The sequence below is a fragment of the Myxine glutinosa genome, chromosome 4, assembly GCF_964187855.1.
Source record: "Myxine glutinosa chromosome 4, kmMyxGlut1.1, whole genome shotgun sequence".
Classification (NCBI taxonomy): Eukaryota; Metazoa; Chordata; class Myxini; order Myxiniformes; family Myxinidae; genus Myxine; species Myxine glutinosa.
Genome location: NC_136264.1, coordinates 148492427 through 148508842, shown reverse-complemented (window position 1 = coordinate 148508842; position 16416 = coordinate 148492427). Strand labels below are relative to the sequence as shown.

Genomic DNA, 16416 nt, shown 5'->3' with positions numbered 1-16416 from the left:
GCGTTTGCCAACATTTCCGAGCTGCACCATGAGAAAAGGGTTCAATTCTGAGTTGCAAACTTTTGTTTGTAACTTCAAACGTTGTTGATTGTTAACTTTTCATTCGAGTGATTTCTCGATCTTTTCTTTTCCTTTTTACCTCTGCCACCAAAGGTCATGTTTTCGACCCTGTCTGTGAACAGAATATCTCAAAAGGTTGTGGATGGATTTGGGGAAAAAATTTGTGGAGATTTTGCGTTTGTAACAAGGATGAAGTGCTTATATTTTGGTGAAGATCTGGATCCGGATACGATACTTTTAAAAGTGATTCTTCACCATTGAGAGGTAGGGCTAAAACCGATATACAGCACGATATCTTAGATGTTATTGGCGGATTCGGATGAAACTTGGTGGACAGGTTTGGTGTGTGACGAGGAAGAATTGATTCAATTTTGGTGAATATCCGAATCCGGATCCGAGAATTCTGAAGGTGACTTCACAATTGAGAGATGGGGCCAAAAGCGATATATAGCAGGATATCTCAAAAGGTTGCGGATGGATTATGACAAAACTTGGTGGATGAGTTGGTTTGGTGACAAGAACAAGCCGATTCGATTTCGATTCAAGTGCGAATCCACATCCAGCCTCAGTGGGATAGAAAACGTAAATTGTTCATCCCGGCAGAAGTATGAGCCCTACCGAGTACCGTTCTAGTTCACTCTCGTGGTTTAGGCCAAATGCTGAGTTGCATCCATATATATATATATATAATATAAGATTTCTGTTTATCACTCTTCGGATTTTCTTAGTGATTTCAGAAATGTGGTGTTTTTGCCATGAAGGACCAAAAGGAGCAGGAGGTGTTGGGTGGGACCATGGAAAGGCTGAAAAGCTTGCTGAGTCTTGGCTGCTTGTGTATGGATGTGGTGTAGTGTTTTGTTCAACATGTGCTATGCATTACCATTCCAAACAAACAGAAAACAGCTATTTTTTTTAGAACGTTGCAAATTATGTCAAGTAGTTCACTGCGTCACCATGGCGGAGAAGGTGGGAGGGACGGGGGTGTCTTGTGTTGGTGAGGTAGAGGTGATGGAGTGTTAGTTACTGGTGTTATTCTCTGTGATTGGGGTCAGGGATGCTTCTGCTAATTTCGGAACCTCGTGCTGGGCTGGCCTGGCGTGGGACTGGGTGTGGCATATGTGGGGGATGATCTGCTGTAGGAGCAGCTGTCAAGCAGCTGATGGAACTTACTGTGGGGAGCCGCATTGTGTGAAGTGTGGGTGGGAGAAGAGTTCTGTTTGATTGGTGGTTGGGGTTGCTGATAAATCTAATTTATAGCGATGTTAGATCGTGAGGCATGTGGAATTGTGAATTTGATTGCCGGCATTTGGTCTGCTGTGGGAAGAATAATATTTTCGATGCGGAGGGTTTGAGAAGAAAATTGTGGGTTTTCTTAATATTTCAATAATGTCGCATTCCACCGACCTTGCTTTGTGTTTTGCATCAAGTGAACGCATCGTAAACATGTTTTTTTTTTTCTATCCCAGAGCTCAACCGCACTGACGACACTGGGCTGGTGCTTTTCGAAGCCTTCTTCCCAATCTGCCTCCTCCTCAATAATGGCTTTAAGCTGCCCAGTACCGGGCCTGCTCTTCCCTTCCCTTCCCTTTCCTTCCCCACCGCAAATTGCTTCCGCGGCATCTTTTTCATATTTTTAAGGGACACGGTCGAGCAAGGGATTTGTGACATATTTTGAGGTTAAGAATACAGAATGTACCCTTGGTATGAATGGCCCACGGCTCTGCCCGTTATTAATTCTGTAGCATTTCGGGCCTGGCAATCATATTAATTGTGTAGCGTTTCAGGCCTGGCCTTCAGTTGTTGACAAAAGTGATTCCTTTTCAGCCCAGCACATACAACTCTCTTCGCCTTTTGACGTTCGATCGCAGGTTCCTTTGTGACGTAATAATGTTAAACTGCAAGTGCTGTTGAACTGAAAACCAAAGATAACACTTTGGTGTTAGCAAATAAGTTCTTCTGCATGAGATGGCAGTTTATCTTTCTGTCTGAGTTTAGGTACATAGTGGTGGATTTATTTGTGTAAATGTAGGGCAAAGGATACAACTTTTGTGTCTGTTTACCTCAAACGAATTTGTCCATGACTTTCGGGAAGATTTGGAGCCACGCCCTCAGCCAATGATGCTGTGCTGCATCGAAAGGAGAAGGAGAAGGAGAAGGAGAAGATTATTATGAAAATGGAAAGTATTGGAGGACCCATAGTCAGTCATTCATAATGACGTCCTGTATTAAGGGAAGGGGAGTGCACACGCTTCACATGTAGACCAGGCCCAAGCAGTCCAGGTCGGGGCAGGCAGATTATGCCACCCTGTAAGTTGTTAATGGGCCCGCTGGGTTTTACCAACAATCCGACAGTGATGTAATGAGGCTAGCTTGACTTCATGCAGATTCGAATCTAAATACTGTGGCCTGCAGCTGAATTTGAATGCACAACTTCCAGTCCAGTTTCGTTACCACTCACCAGTAGCCCATCACTGTATCTCATGTTTTAACTTGCGCAAACATTCACCATTTCTGATGGCTTTTGCACACTGGGTATGTTCTACAAATGATCATTCACAGTTGGTTAGCAATGATTTTTCGGCTGTTTTGTAAAACTTGCTCCTGGTTTCAGTAAATGGGGAAATAGTTTTGTTGCCGTACTAAAATGTTTCCCCCTGGTGGGGTTCTATGTCACTGCAGGGAAGCTGCTGTCCGTGTGTGTCGCGGAGCACTCCTGCTGCACGCTCGCCGTAGAGGAGAACCTTGGACGTCAGGCCAGTCTCGAGTTCGAGGAGCTCCTTGCACAGCATGGACATGTCATGCACACCACCCTGGCCAACCTCTACATCAAATTTCAAGGTGATGCCCCCTGACCCCTCCTCCCCCAACCATCTCGCTCCATTGTTCTAATTAATCCAGTTCGTGATTTGTCATTCATAAAATTAGCTTTGTATATTGTAAATGTAACGAATGACCTTTACCTGCTCCCATTCTGCTGAATGAGCTTTTGCTAAGAAACATTTGCTTGACATCAGACCGAGATGAGATTTGCTTTAGCAAATATGTGTTGGTGCCGTGCTTCCCATGGAATCATCACTCGGAGCCTAGTATTCCCATGAAAATGTTAGCTACAACTGTTTCCATGTTCCCATGCAAGTGCAGATTCCACATGTCCTTTAGAGGTTCCATGAAATTCTGTCCCCCTGCATTCACTCACACGTGCTCGTATAACTTGTGAAATATAATGGCTATCTGCCAGTGTGGAAAATTCATCAAGGTGGAACCCCCTGGTCCTTACCCAATAAGAACCCTCCGAGTTTACCATCTTTGAATCCTTAGCACGTCAGCAATTTCACCTGCATTACGGTACTTTGATTGTTCTCATCTGCTCCCAACCAAACTCTTGCTTTCTTTTCATTGCACAGAGTTTTTCCGTGAGCTGCAAAGCAACGCGGAGCACTCCCTCAGCGCTATGTTCCATCGAACATACGGCGCTCTGTACGTGACGAACGCAGAGCTTTTCTCTAGCCTTTTCTCTGATCTCCGGAGCTACTATGAATCCGGTGCGCCACCGGCGGAGCTTTCACTCTCTGACTTTTGGCAGCAGCTGCTGGAGCGGATGTTTCGGCTCTTGAATCCGCATTACAAGTTCAACGATGCCTACATGGAGTGTGTGGCTAAACATGCCGAGAGGCTGCGCCCGTTTGGAGAAGTTCCACGCAGACTTCGTTCCCAGCTGGGTCCCACCATGGTTGTTGCACGTGCGTTCGTGCAGGGACTGGCCCTTGGGCGAGAAGTTGCCACACGTGCTCTACAGGTGATCTAGAAGGGAGAGACGTTGCTTGTAGTATGATTAGAAATGAGTATGAAGAGGTGGCTAGGGCATGGATGAGAGGGGGAATAGTGTTGGACAGTTTTAATGTTATCATGCAAATGCAGTAATATTCACAAGTGATGCCTCTTATGCCCTCCATAAGAAAAGGAGAAGATGCAAGCTGCCATATTAGTGGGGAATTCAAAGCCTGGTGTTGGCTAAACGGTTAGGGTGCTGGCTTGGGATCCTAGGATTCTGAGCTTGAATCCCGGTCGATCGTCAAATTAATGCCAGGGGGGTTGACTCAGCCTGTCATCCTTCTGATGTCGGCAAATTGAGCACCAGCTCACTGGTAATTGGGGCACTGCATCAGCGGCACAAACGCGCTTCCAGAGATGTGATGCAACTAGCAGCCACAGGCTGCATACGGAACAACAATAACAGTGGGAAATTTAAGGATGTTTATGTTTTGTGTTTTGGTTAATATTCGGACTTGTTCCTTTGATCCCTCTAAAAATGAGGGGGGTCGAGGTGGAGACCAGGTGGTGGGGGGAACGGCATACTGTATGCATGTATAAAAAAACGACAAGCGACAAGCATGTATGCATGTATATATATACATATATGTATTTGTATTCATCCGTATGCAGAGTCAAGGGTTGTGGAAGAGCTATACCATGGAATGGATCAGAAGCCAACAGAACAAAAAAAAGAGGGGGTGGGGGGGAGGCAACCGTATGTTTGAGGAACAAAGTACAGGGAGACCTGGGGAAATAAGGGATATGGGGAAAAATGAGGGGTAAGAGTGGAAACAAGATTGTTACAGAAGGAAACACTCAGTAAGGAAAAGCTGTAAGCTTGGAAAGAGGTGGCTTTGGGGTGGTAGTGGATTAATGAGGGTCAGGAAAAATATTGCTTTTAAAAAAAAACCTGAGAGGTCGTTAAATATGGAGAAATAATTGATTCTGTGCTTCAGCCTGAAAATTAAGAGAGTTTCGCATGACCTAGTAATGTTACTAGCAACCTATAGCGACGGTTCCTACTTTCAGTATAAAGTGAGTGAACGCTCCGATGGGATTTGAAAATTAAAATATTTTTTGAATTTGACTTACAACTACACATTTGAGAACTCGGAAAGGGTTTCTCTTGATTAATGATCACCAAGTGACAGTTCTGAAAATTCTTCAGAATTTGATTACTTCGACAAGGAGGAAGAAGCAAGCATCGCATTCGTTAGGGCTCACATGGTCATAATCACCCTATCGCTGTGATCTTCTCACAGTACCAGCCAAACAGTTAGCTGCTAGACCAGTACAATTATGATAATGAATCTTACACCCATTCATTGGGTATCCTGGTATGCAGCGACGTATACACCGTATCCACAGCAATGATACTGGAACCACAATGGTTCAGGATGTTTAAAAAAAAAGTGGACTATTTGAACGTTTTATTGTAGAAAAACTACAAAAGGTAGAAAGTTCAGTGATACATTGATGGAAAGCATACACCATGCCATTTTCAAATCGCTCATTATACTGCTTTTGACATTTACAATGTGTGCTCCGCCTCGATTCAAACAGGCTTTGATCCTGGCTCCAAAATGCTCCACAAATCGTCTGCAAGTGGCTGGAGTGGTAGTCTGACAGTAGTCCTCCTCTTCCTGCTTCAGGACATTCAGGGTTTGAGGTTTGTTGGCATAAACTTGACCTTTGCAGCACCAAAAAAGAAAAAATCCAATGGATTCAAATTCGGGCTGTGGAGCGCCCACTCATGCGCTGTGCCCAGGCTGATGACATGATTTCCAAACAGCTAGTGGAGCAAGTCGATGGTTTCACCCGCAATGTGTGGTGGGGCACCCTCATGCATGAACCATGCAAGTCTGACTTGATTTGGGGACAGTAGTTGAGCGCGATCAGCGTGGAATTGGCGTAAGACTACGCGGTACCGCTCACCGTTGACTGTCACCATCTTACCATTGGCATCCTCGAACCAATACGGTCCCAGGCAGGATACCCCATCTGGCATTCAATGCACAGAAGCAAGTGGACTTGGGGCCCTTGAGAGACATCTCAGACACCTCCTCAGGAGGCTCAACACCCCAGAAGATGTTGTTGTGATTGTTGATAGCCCCATTTAAATGGAAGTGCTCTTCATCACTGAACCACAAGGAGTTGATCCAATTTGGGTACCCTCCATTCGGTCACTGAACCAATCACACATTGTTCCTTGTGTTGCCATGTCATTCAGAGTTAGTTTATGCCTTACAGATATGATGTAGGGGTAGAGCCTGAGTTCAGAAGTGAGAATGTGCCACACAGATGAGGCTGAGATCGCCAGTTCTCAGGAATGCCATCTATGGGATTTATTTGGACTTACGATAGCAGAATCTCTCAGAAGATCAACATTCCCTTGGTCAATAGTTGGACGTAGGGTCGGACTGACTACTTGTTAGAAATGGCAGACCACCACCACCACCACAACCTGCAAGAGAGAAGGGTATAGCATTAGAAACAACAGAATATCAGGCTGCTCAAATCGTCCACTTTTTTTGAAACAGCCTGAAAAGGTGTACTCTGCAGCACAATTTCAAGACTGACTCAGATTTTCTATTTTATTTTATTAAAAAGATCGAGGCTCATGGAAGAGCCAAAGCAACACAGGGTATGAACTGACAATAGGGTATTGGAGCCAACCTTTGGAGACAATATGCAATGGAATGATTGATCTGTAAAAGAGAGAGAAAGGAAGGAAATGCAACAACATGCAATTAAGGGGTTGGTTAAGGAAGGGTTAATGGAGGTACACATTCTGGCTAATGATGGGGGATGAGATGGTGGTGCATTACTTGCTTGAAGTCCAGGAGAGAATAATGGGAAAGAACAGCCTCTGGAAGGCAGTTCCACAGTTGAGTTGAAGTAGGCCCAGGAGAGGTCATAATTTAGGGCAGGGGTGCCCACACTTTTGAGCTTGGAGGGCCATTTTCAAATCTCAGCCGTGAGTTGTGAGACCAAAAATATTAAATGTAAGAAAGTCTCCCGCAATTAAATTCCTAAGAAACATCGGTAATACTACTATGTCATTATTATTATTTTCATTCTTTGTTGTCTTTATTTTACATATTTGCATTACAGCACCAGTGTTTACTGTGGCAAAAATCATATATGTTTTTTAATTTGCTACAAGAAAAACTTCTTTTTTTCCTATTTACCTATATGCACAACATTGTCAGTGGACAATAAGTACAATTTGCACAGATGGTCAAAGAGACATTCAGAGAACATGGATCATTAACCAACAACCATTCCTTTCTCACCGTTAGGCACATATGGCCGTCCAGGCAGCTTCATTGGCTAAGGAGTACAATCCCAGTTGGGGTGCCAAAACGACGCAGGATACTCGAATGGCTTATTATCCCAGTAACCTGGTACTCATTTTACCGACCTCGGAAACATGACAGGCTGAGTCAACCCACCTGGTGTTGTTTCAACGGCATGACAGGGGTTCGAACTCAGGGCCCTAAGATATTAAACCAGCACCTTAACCGTTAAGCCAACACCAGGCTTACACGGATCATTAGCTACTGTAAAATTACCAAAGTCTGACACATCTGTCAATGGGAGACATGTTAATGATCTTGAGATCAAAGGAGGTTGTTCACATGTGGCTGCAGCTGACTCACTGAGAAGCATAACACATCTTGTAAGTTGGGGTTGCTGAGATTGCCTCGCAGCCTCTTTTCGTTCAAGTCCATCACGCTGAGTCTGTTCACAGGCGTAGGTCTTCCGAAGAGGGAGAGCATCCTCTGAGCGTGTTTCCTGATCCCTGGGTATTTTTCTGCTCGGACGTACTATTTGTAGAACTGGAGGGGAACTTCGCCGTATCTCTCTTTCAACACCTGAGTAACATTGAAATTCAATAAGCTGCATCTGCAACTCCTCAGGTGCAGAGAAAATTTGCTGCAAGAATATCTACATTACATAAAAGAAAAGGGGTATACAAACAGAGTTCATTTTTGCTGTCCCTGAATATCCTCAAAATGAGAGCTGAACTCTTGTAGTACATCTGTGATGAATTCGCCATACTCAGCTGCTTTGTTAGTGGCAGTGCTCTGTGTGCATTTCACGTATTTTAAGCTGGGGAAGTGCACCGGTTTTTTTTTTTTTTTGGAAACTTAGTCGAGGCTCATATACGAGCGAACACATAGAACATATAATAAAGGGAGCGAGAAACAAGAGGGGGAGAGGGTAGCATAACAACAGAACAACAGTAGGGACCAGGGACATCAGGAGATCTATGGAAAGCGGGAGAGGGCTGGGGCGGGGTACAGGGGATAAACAAGATGGACCCCACAGGGGCTTTCAGGAAAGAAAAACAGGGAATTTGACGGAGGTGGGTTTGGGGTGGATTAATGGGGCGTTGTTGTGCATGGAAAGTTACCAGCTGTAATAGGGCGTTTTATTAGCTGAAGTTTCAGCCGAAATGCCTTGATGCTATCATAGTTGATGCCATATTGTCATAGCTGGTTACCCTCGCCAGAGGAGGGTATTGCATTTGAGTTCGTTTGTCTGTCTGTCTGTCTATTTATTTGTCCGCATAGAATAAATCTGATTTTTTTTCTGCAACCGTTGGTCCGATTGACAGGAAATTTTCACCGTGGGTGCACCTCCACCTGTAGAATTTTTAACTCACCTGGAACAAAATTCAGGAGAGCTTATGCGATGGTGCGTCATCAGTCCGTCCATCCGTAAGAACTTGCAACTTCTTCTACAACACTGCTGAAGGGATTGTGACCAAACTTGGCACAAATTATATTTGTTGTGTTGTGACTAACGTTTGTTCACGGCATTTAAAATATCGGGGTCTAAGGGGGTTTACCGGGGTCAAAGTAAATCCAAGTTTACCTCCCAAAATAGGAATTTGCTTTTTCCTCTGAAACTACACACAATATTTCGATGAAATTTGACCACAACCTTCACCACCCGTGCTGTACCAAAGTTTGTTCATGGCATTAAAAAAAATCTGCCCCTTTGGGAGTCTACGGGAGGGTTTCACCCCAAAATAGATATTTGCTTTCTTCTCAGAAACTGCACACGCAATTTAGATGAAACTTCACCCCAACCTTCATTACCATGATGTACCAAAGTTTGTTCAAGGCACTAGAAAAACTGGGGTCTGAGGAGGTATACGGGATTGGGGGAGGTGGGGATTGCCCCCCAAAATAGGTATTTTTTTTGTTTGTTTGTTTAAAGTCTTATGATTATGTTAGTATGATTCTACATGCTGCGCTGTCTTCTAGCAAGCATTTAAATTGGTTCAAAATACCTTTATTCAGTGCAGTATAGTGTTTATTCTACAGGTGCGTGCCAGGGGTATTGTCCCTATGTTTTAATGATAATTATGATGTCATAGGTCACGTGATGCAGGCGTCATCTTGGAAAAACCGAAAAACTTTGCACCTCTATATCTCCGAAAGCGCTGAATAGAAAAAAATTGAGACATGGCTCATTGTAAAGAACTCTGCATGGGGAATAACATATGTTAATGGTGTCATAGGTGCCTCCATTATGACGTCATAATTCAACAAGTACAAAACTTAATCCGGTTCAAGATGAAATTTCTTGAGCATCATCTAGGGGTACATTGGTGGAGAAAAAAAAATGATGATGTCATAGGTCACGTGGTATGGGCACCATCTTAGAAAAACCGAAAAACTTTGCACCTCTATATCTCCGAAAGCGCTGCATAGAAAAAATTGAGACATGGCTCATTGTAAAGAACTCTCCATGGGGAATAAAATATGTTAATGATGATGTCATAGGTGCTGCCATTATGACGTCATAATTCAACAAGTACAAAACTTCATCCAATCAAGATGAAATTTGTTCAGCATCATCTAGGGATAACTTGGTGGAGACAAAAGATAATGATTACGTCTTCGGTCACGTGGTTCGGCCGTCATATTTGTTTTAACTAACACAAAATCCTTAAGAACCACTAAAAACACGTCCTGGCGAGTGTCTGCAATCTCCGATTGCTCTTTCTTGTTGATGAGTTGCAATTTTTTATTTCAGTTGAAAATTCAAATTATTGAGCTGAGTAGTAATGTCGACAAGAAAAGAGAGGCCAGAGAGCCATTTCTCGTTTGAAAAAGGTTGCTCATCGACTTCTTTGCTTGCTGGGAAATATTTTAGCTCCTCTCGGCGATCATATGAACGTTTGAGCATTCCCTTGTCATATGAACGACTCAGCCAACGGACCGCTTGATGATACAGCATGTCTCCATATTCTGCCTCCATTTCTTCCAACATTGATCTGAACTGACGATGATTAAATCGCTTTGATTGAATCAAATGTACCCTTTTTAAACACGTCTTGCATCACCTCTCTAAAACTGATGGATTTTCCACATAGCTGTATTTTACAAATCTCTCACCACTCTCCTCCACTTTATGACTAACTCGTGCCAGTCCGATTCTCCAGGCAACCATTGCTGGTGCCCCCATTGGTTGTAATTCCTGCCACTTTCTCCCAAGGTAGCCCATACTGATTCAGTACCGTAATTAAATATTCGAACTAGAATGACACACCGTGGAGCGCATACCTCCGCCAGGCTGAACAGTTTACGTTTTGTATCACACTGATGGGTCGGATCTGGATCCGGAACTGAACCAAAATCGAATTGGCTTATTCTTGTCACCCAACCAACTCAACCACATTGGTTTGTCCTAACTCATCCACAACCTTTTGATATATCATGCTATATATCGTTTTTGACCCTACCTTGGGTGAATAATCACTTAAAAATACAAAAAACTCTCGTGTCCGGATCTGGATTCTGATTTTCACCAAATCGAATAATTTCTTCTTTGTCACACAGCCAGCCTGTCAACCAAGTTTCATGTGAAACCGTCCATAACTTTTTGGGATATCGTGCTATATATCGTTTTTAGCTTCATCACTCAATGGTGAGGAATCACTTTTAAAATTCTGGTATCCGGATCTGAATCTTCACCAAAATACAATCAATTTGCCCTTGTCACACACGCAACCAGTCGACCAAATTTTGTCTGAATCCACCCATGTCTTTTTGAGTTATCCTGCTCACAGACAGACAGACAAAGAGGTAGACAGGAGTGAAAAAAAAAACTTCCTTTGGTGGTGGAGGTAACGGACCATCCCCCTTGGTGTTTCCGTGAAGCACCTGCGTGCCAGACAATTCTTGTGTTATTTCAAAATTCTCACTGACCCCACTTAGGAAAATCAAAAGCTGCACAGAATCTAATGTTTTGACATCAATTTGATTAATTATTAGAAGGATGGATACCTATTGTTTCTGTTCTGTTAAATTTTATGGATCCAATCCTTCCAGGATGGATACCCGCTGTATCCGATCAGTTTGAAATTTATTGAGCGTGTTCTATGCAACAATACAAGAAGAGAATGTAAACCAATGACGTTATACGTCCCGTGGTTCGGCAGTCATATTGGATTTAACATAAAAACTTTGAAATTAGTCTCCTCCAGAACGGCTGACCATATCGATGCGAAACTCCATGCACATGATCTACTGGACTTGGGAAATATAGGGTGTAAACTTTAACCCCATGGGTCACATGGTCTGGCAGTTATGGGTTTTTTGAGGACTAAACCATTGAAATTCAACTCCTCCAGAAAGGATGGACAGATCGAGTGGAAACTTCACATACATGTTCCCCAAACCTTTGGGAAACCAGGGTGTTTTCAAATAAATCATAGGTCACATGGTCTGCCAGCCATGTTGGATTAAAGGAAAATAAATAAAGAAATAATTATTTATCTGAAACTGCCAAAGATATTCAAGTCAAACTTTACAAGTATGATCTAGTCATCAAAGGTAATACATGTTTAAAATTTCAACCTGATGGCAGCCAGAAATCTAAAAAAACATTTTAATCAGGAGACAACGAAGAAAGGTACGTCATGGGTCACGTGTCCGAAGGTGTGTTTCTTTCTAAATCATGCCCAATCAATTTAATTGGCCACAGGTGGACTCCAATCAAGTGGAAGAGACATCTCAAGGATGATCAAAGGAAATTGGATAAACCTGAGCTCAATTTGGAGTGTCATAGCAAAGGGGTTGAATACTTGTTGACTCAAGATATTTCAGCTTTACTTTAAAAAAAAAAGTATTTTGTTGAAATTTCTAAAAATAAAATTCCACTTTGACATTATGTGATATTTTGTGTAGAGCAGCGACAAAAAAAGACAACTCAATTTCATCCATTTTAAATTCAGGCTGTAACAACAGAATCTGAAAAAAGTCAAGGGGTGTGAATACTTTCTTATAGCACTGTACATACAGTAGCTGTGATTGTGTCCCACTCACAGGGTGGCTAAACAGCTGGTATATACTGTATCTAAAATATAGTAAGCTGTCCTTTCTTAAGGCCTCATGACCCAATTAAACAAATACATGAATGGTCGTTTTCAACAATATAACAAATGGTTGGGATAATGCAAACAAATTGGATACATTTCTTGTGAATGGAAAGTTAATAATCCAAGGTAGACATTTGTACAGCTTTATTTACTGGAAAGGCAAAACTACTTTAAACTGCAAGGTATTTGGGAAGGTAGGGAGCAAATCATATTAAGGTCATTGAATATAAGTGTGGGAGTGCAACAGTGCGAGAACAAAGGCCATATTTGATTATTTCTCTTATACTGCCCGAATAAACACGTGCTCTGCTGGTGATGTCAGTGGCCCGGGAGGCGCTCTGCGAAGCCTGAATTCTCTCTCTCCCAGGACCCTGTGGAAGTTCTTGGCTCCCATATATTTAACATCCCCCTCATCCCAGCCCCACTCCTCCCAGCTTCCCTCCACACCCCTTTTCACTTTTTCTCCATACAGTTTCTAAGGCCACAGCATGTGGGGTATTTTTTAGGGAGGAATCATGCCGCTGCACCCACCCCCTTCCCCCTCACTCCCATAGGATGCCGACCCACAGGGTGTATTCATGGTGTATCCTCTAGATGCTGAACATCAAACAAGGAGGGAGCATGTACTATTTTTTATGTCTGGTGTTACTCAGCCAGGGTCGGAATTGAACCTCCGACCAGAGCAGGTGCTCAAATCATAACATGACTGAGTCTGCTCCATTTTCTTTCTTTTCCTTTATTTATCCAATCAGACCTATTCACGGCACTCGAAAATTTGTGTTTGTTTTTTTCAATTTTTTTTTAATCTTCAAAATCCATGCTCTTGGAAGGTGACAGAGGGTCGCACCAACTCTTCCCTCTTTCCACACCCACCTCCTCACGTCCTACTATCTCTCATGCCTTATAAGCCAATCATCTGCCCCACCCTTGTGTCTTGGCCATCTGCTCTTCCATCCTCATGTTTTGTGTTCTGCCTGATGGCACGAGGCATAACCAGCATGAGGTCAACTACCCATCTGTCATGTCCATCTGCTTGCCATGTATTTTCCCCTCGATTTCCATTCATCACTTGGGAGATACTCTCACATCAATTCCATCAACATGTTCCATAAACTTTGTTTCTTTCCTCTACGATATATTTTGTCTTGTATAAGCTCTACTTCTCTTTCCTTTCTTCCCTTTTCCACCTTATTTTCCATTGCACATTCATGTGATTGACAAGTGAAATTAAGCCACACTCCTTATTAAAGAATTACTTGTTCATCTACAGTTTAACTGGCATATTCATCAAGCCATTGGAGCAATCAAAGCCCGTCATTGTCTGCTTGTTTGAGCTCTTTTGCTTGTGCATAAGCATTAAAAGTCCCACTTTTTGGGTGTTTATGCATGATCCTTGCATTAACAGTCCCTCTCTGTTCACCACCACCCCAACCCCCACTTGCTTTGCCAGGTACCGCTGCCCGAGCTATGCTCGCATTACCTGACCCAGATGGGATATTGCCAGCTTTGTGCTGGGCATCCCAGCCTGCATCCTTGTCCAGCTCTCTGTCTCTCGGTTTCTAGATCCTGTCTGTCTGGGCTGGCCCTGTTGGACCATGATTGGAACAAGTATATAGGTGAGAAGATGCAAACAGTTTATGCTTTCACTTTGTGTGTGTGTGTGTGTGTGTGTGTGTGTGTGTGTGTGTGTGTGTGTGTGTATTTGTGGTGGCAGGGTAACCTAGAAGTGTGTGCACTAGCCGAGGTTTGAATGTTGACCCAGCTATAAAGTATCATCCTGCTGTTTTGCACGCAGGACGAGACATCAATGTGTATGCTATCCGTTAGATTGGAAGTTAAAGTGGGTGTCCCATCTGCCGTCGGTGGATGTTTTTTGGGGCATTAAATATCCCACACTGTCTTTCTCAAAGAGTAGGCGACTTGTTGCCAGCACCAAGGCTAAAATTCCAACTTCATGTCACCTTTAATTGAACGTAAGGCCTGCGAGCCTGTTGGTGAAAGACTTTTGCCAAACATGTTTCTCAGCCGACCCCACCAGAAGTTTGAAATAATTTAGGCTGATAAAGAGGGAGTGGTAGTAGATACATATGATGTTGGTTAAGACATTTGGGATTATGCATTGTTCAAAAAGGGCACAACCAAACCACATTTTGTATTAAACACAACTCTGTAGAACCGAAAAGGAAAGAGAATACTTAGCTTCAGGTGGCAGTTTGTTCCTGGTCCTCAGGCCAATATTTCGGCACCAGCAGGTGGCGGCAATTTTGATTCTGATTTGCAACGAACTCATTTTATTTTTAGCACAATTGTCATATCCCTGAGCCTGCCATGCAGCTCTCATCCCTACTCCTCATATTGGTGTATGTAATAAATGCAAGACCCTTGTATGTCCTTAATTTTTTTTGTAATTGTGCTGATCATTTTGAATATATTGTGTTGTGTCAGACACATGTTAAATCACATGATCGATATAATTTGTTTTTCTTGTCCAGTAAAATGCCAACCTTATTGAGGTAGACAGGTTCAAACAAAGTGGCTGTGCGGTAGACCTCATGCCATGGGCAACTCGATGGATTATCCACTTGTGAAATTAATTATTCGATGCCATTTTGAGGGATGGGATGAGGGTGGGTGACTTTGTTGGCTGCATTAAGTGGGTGTTCTTTGCAGATGCCATGCTGTTGGTAGCCAAACGGTTGGAAAGTCCATTCAACATTGAGGCCGTGCTGGATCCCATTGATGTGAAGATCTCTGACGCCATCATGAACATGCAAGAAAACAGCATACAGTTTTCTGACAAGGTCTCTGGTGGTTTGGGAGTGTGTGTGCTTGACGAAATAGGTGCTGGCCGTGTGGTGGTAAACATTGGTTGTAGAAATGATTTTCCTAATGGTAGCGATTGTGTAATGTGGTGATGTCGCTGAATAATATAATGGTTGAGGTGTGAATTGCTCAATGCAATGGGTTGTTGACATTGGCCATAACAAGATCGGTACCACAGGTGTTTGCAGGCTGTGGGCGTCCCAGTCTCAATTCCGCAGGGCGTACTGCAAGGGATTTGTCCGACCCCTTAATCCACCGATTCCGCCCGTACAAACCAGAGGAGCGGCCCACGACTGCTGCCGGAACCAGCCTTGATCGCTTGGTAAGCGCAAAGTCGTACGCATATTGCATTTTATGACAGTCTGATCTTTACTATCCTCCTAGCAGTTGTGCCTTTCCTTTGCTTTTCATTCTTTTCTTTTCTTTTTCGGGCAAAAGCACTCACCTTTATCTCATTCACCCCCACCTCTTTCCAAATTTCCCCCCTTCCAAACATTCCTCATTCCACAGGTGTCTGTTGTGAAGGACAAACTGGCATCCCTGCGGGGATGTTGGAGCAGCTTGCCACATGCCATTTGCAGTGATGACAATCTGGTGGCGCCATCCGATGCACAAAGCACCTGCTGGGATGGGCGTGAAGAGTCTAGGTGCGCAGTTTGTAGACCCTAGGATGTAACCCTCAAGCCCTGAAACAGGAAGTATCAAGGAGAGTGTGGTGCTGGTTTTAAAAGTGGCATTGTAGGACTGTAACATTGTTCATATGCTCATTCTGCAACATGGATATGTAGCATTAGATCTTTAGAGCGTTTTATTTACTTATTGATCATCTTACTATAATTCACCAAATGTCCGTCTGTCTGTTCGAAGGTACCGTAAAAACTGCTGAACCGATCGCAAATATATTTTGGGTGGGTAATCCTGGGATCTCCAGGAGTAAAATAGGCTATTTAGTTTTCCCAATTTCAGCTTTGGTCTCCAGCATTCTCAGGTTTGGACTCCCGCATAACATTCGCGTTCGCATAACATTCATTGTGACGATGTTCTCATTGTGACGATGTTGTGACGATGTATGTGTTCACGGTAGTGTTTGACGTGACGGTGTGAACGTAATTTCGTAATGTTTTTCGTTTCGTAATCCTTTAATGAGAGTTTAATGTTTAATGAACGTTTAATGCCCTTCGATGTCTGGGGCCGCACGTGCACTACACTGGACGGGCCAGCGTGTACCTTGCCCTTCGCCGTCAGGTTCGGGTAAACCGCTGAGCCCCAGCTGTGATGGGGACTGGGGCTTGAGACAGTGTCCCACGAACAATGAATTC

General features: G+C 43.4%; 1 protein-coding gene across 1 annotated transcript in view; it reads left to right on the top strand.

Moving 5' to 3' along the window:
* Nucleotides 1–16416, top strand: part of LOC137425359 (glypican-6) — a 71964-nt gene that overhangs the window by 47342 nt on the left and 8206 nt on the right. The window contains exons 2-7 of the mRNA XM_068113709.2: nt 2740–2898; nt 3465–3856; nt 13725–13890; nt 14945–15075; nt 15276–15419; nt 15608–15744. Of these exons, the coding sequence (XP_067969810.2) occupies nt 2859–2898; nt 3465–3856; nt 13725–13890; nt 14945–15075; nt 15276–15419; nt 15608–15744 (1010 nt within the window). The 5' untranslated portion in view covers nt 2740–2858. The remainder of the gene's footprint in view (nt 1–2739; nt 2899–3464; nt 3857–13724; nt 13891–14944; nt 15076–15275; nt 15420–15607; nt 15745–16416) is intronic.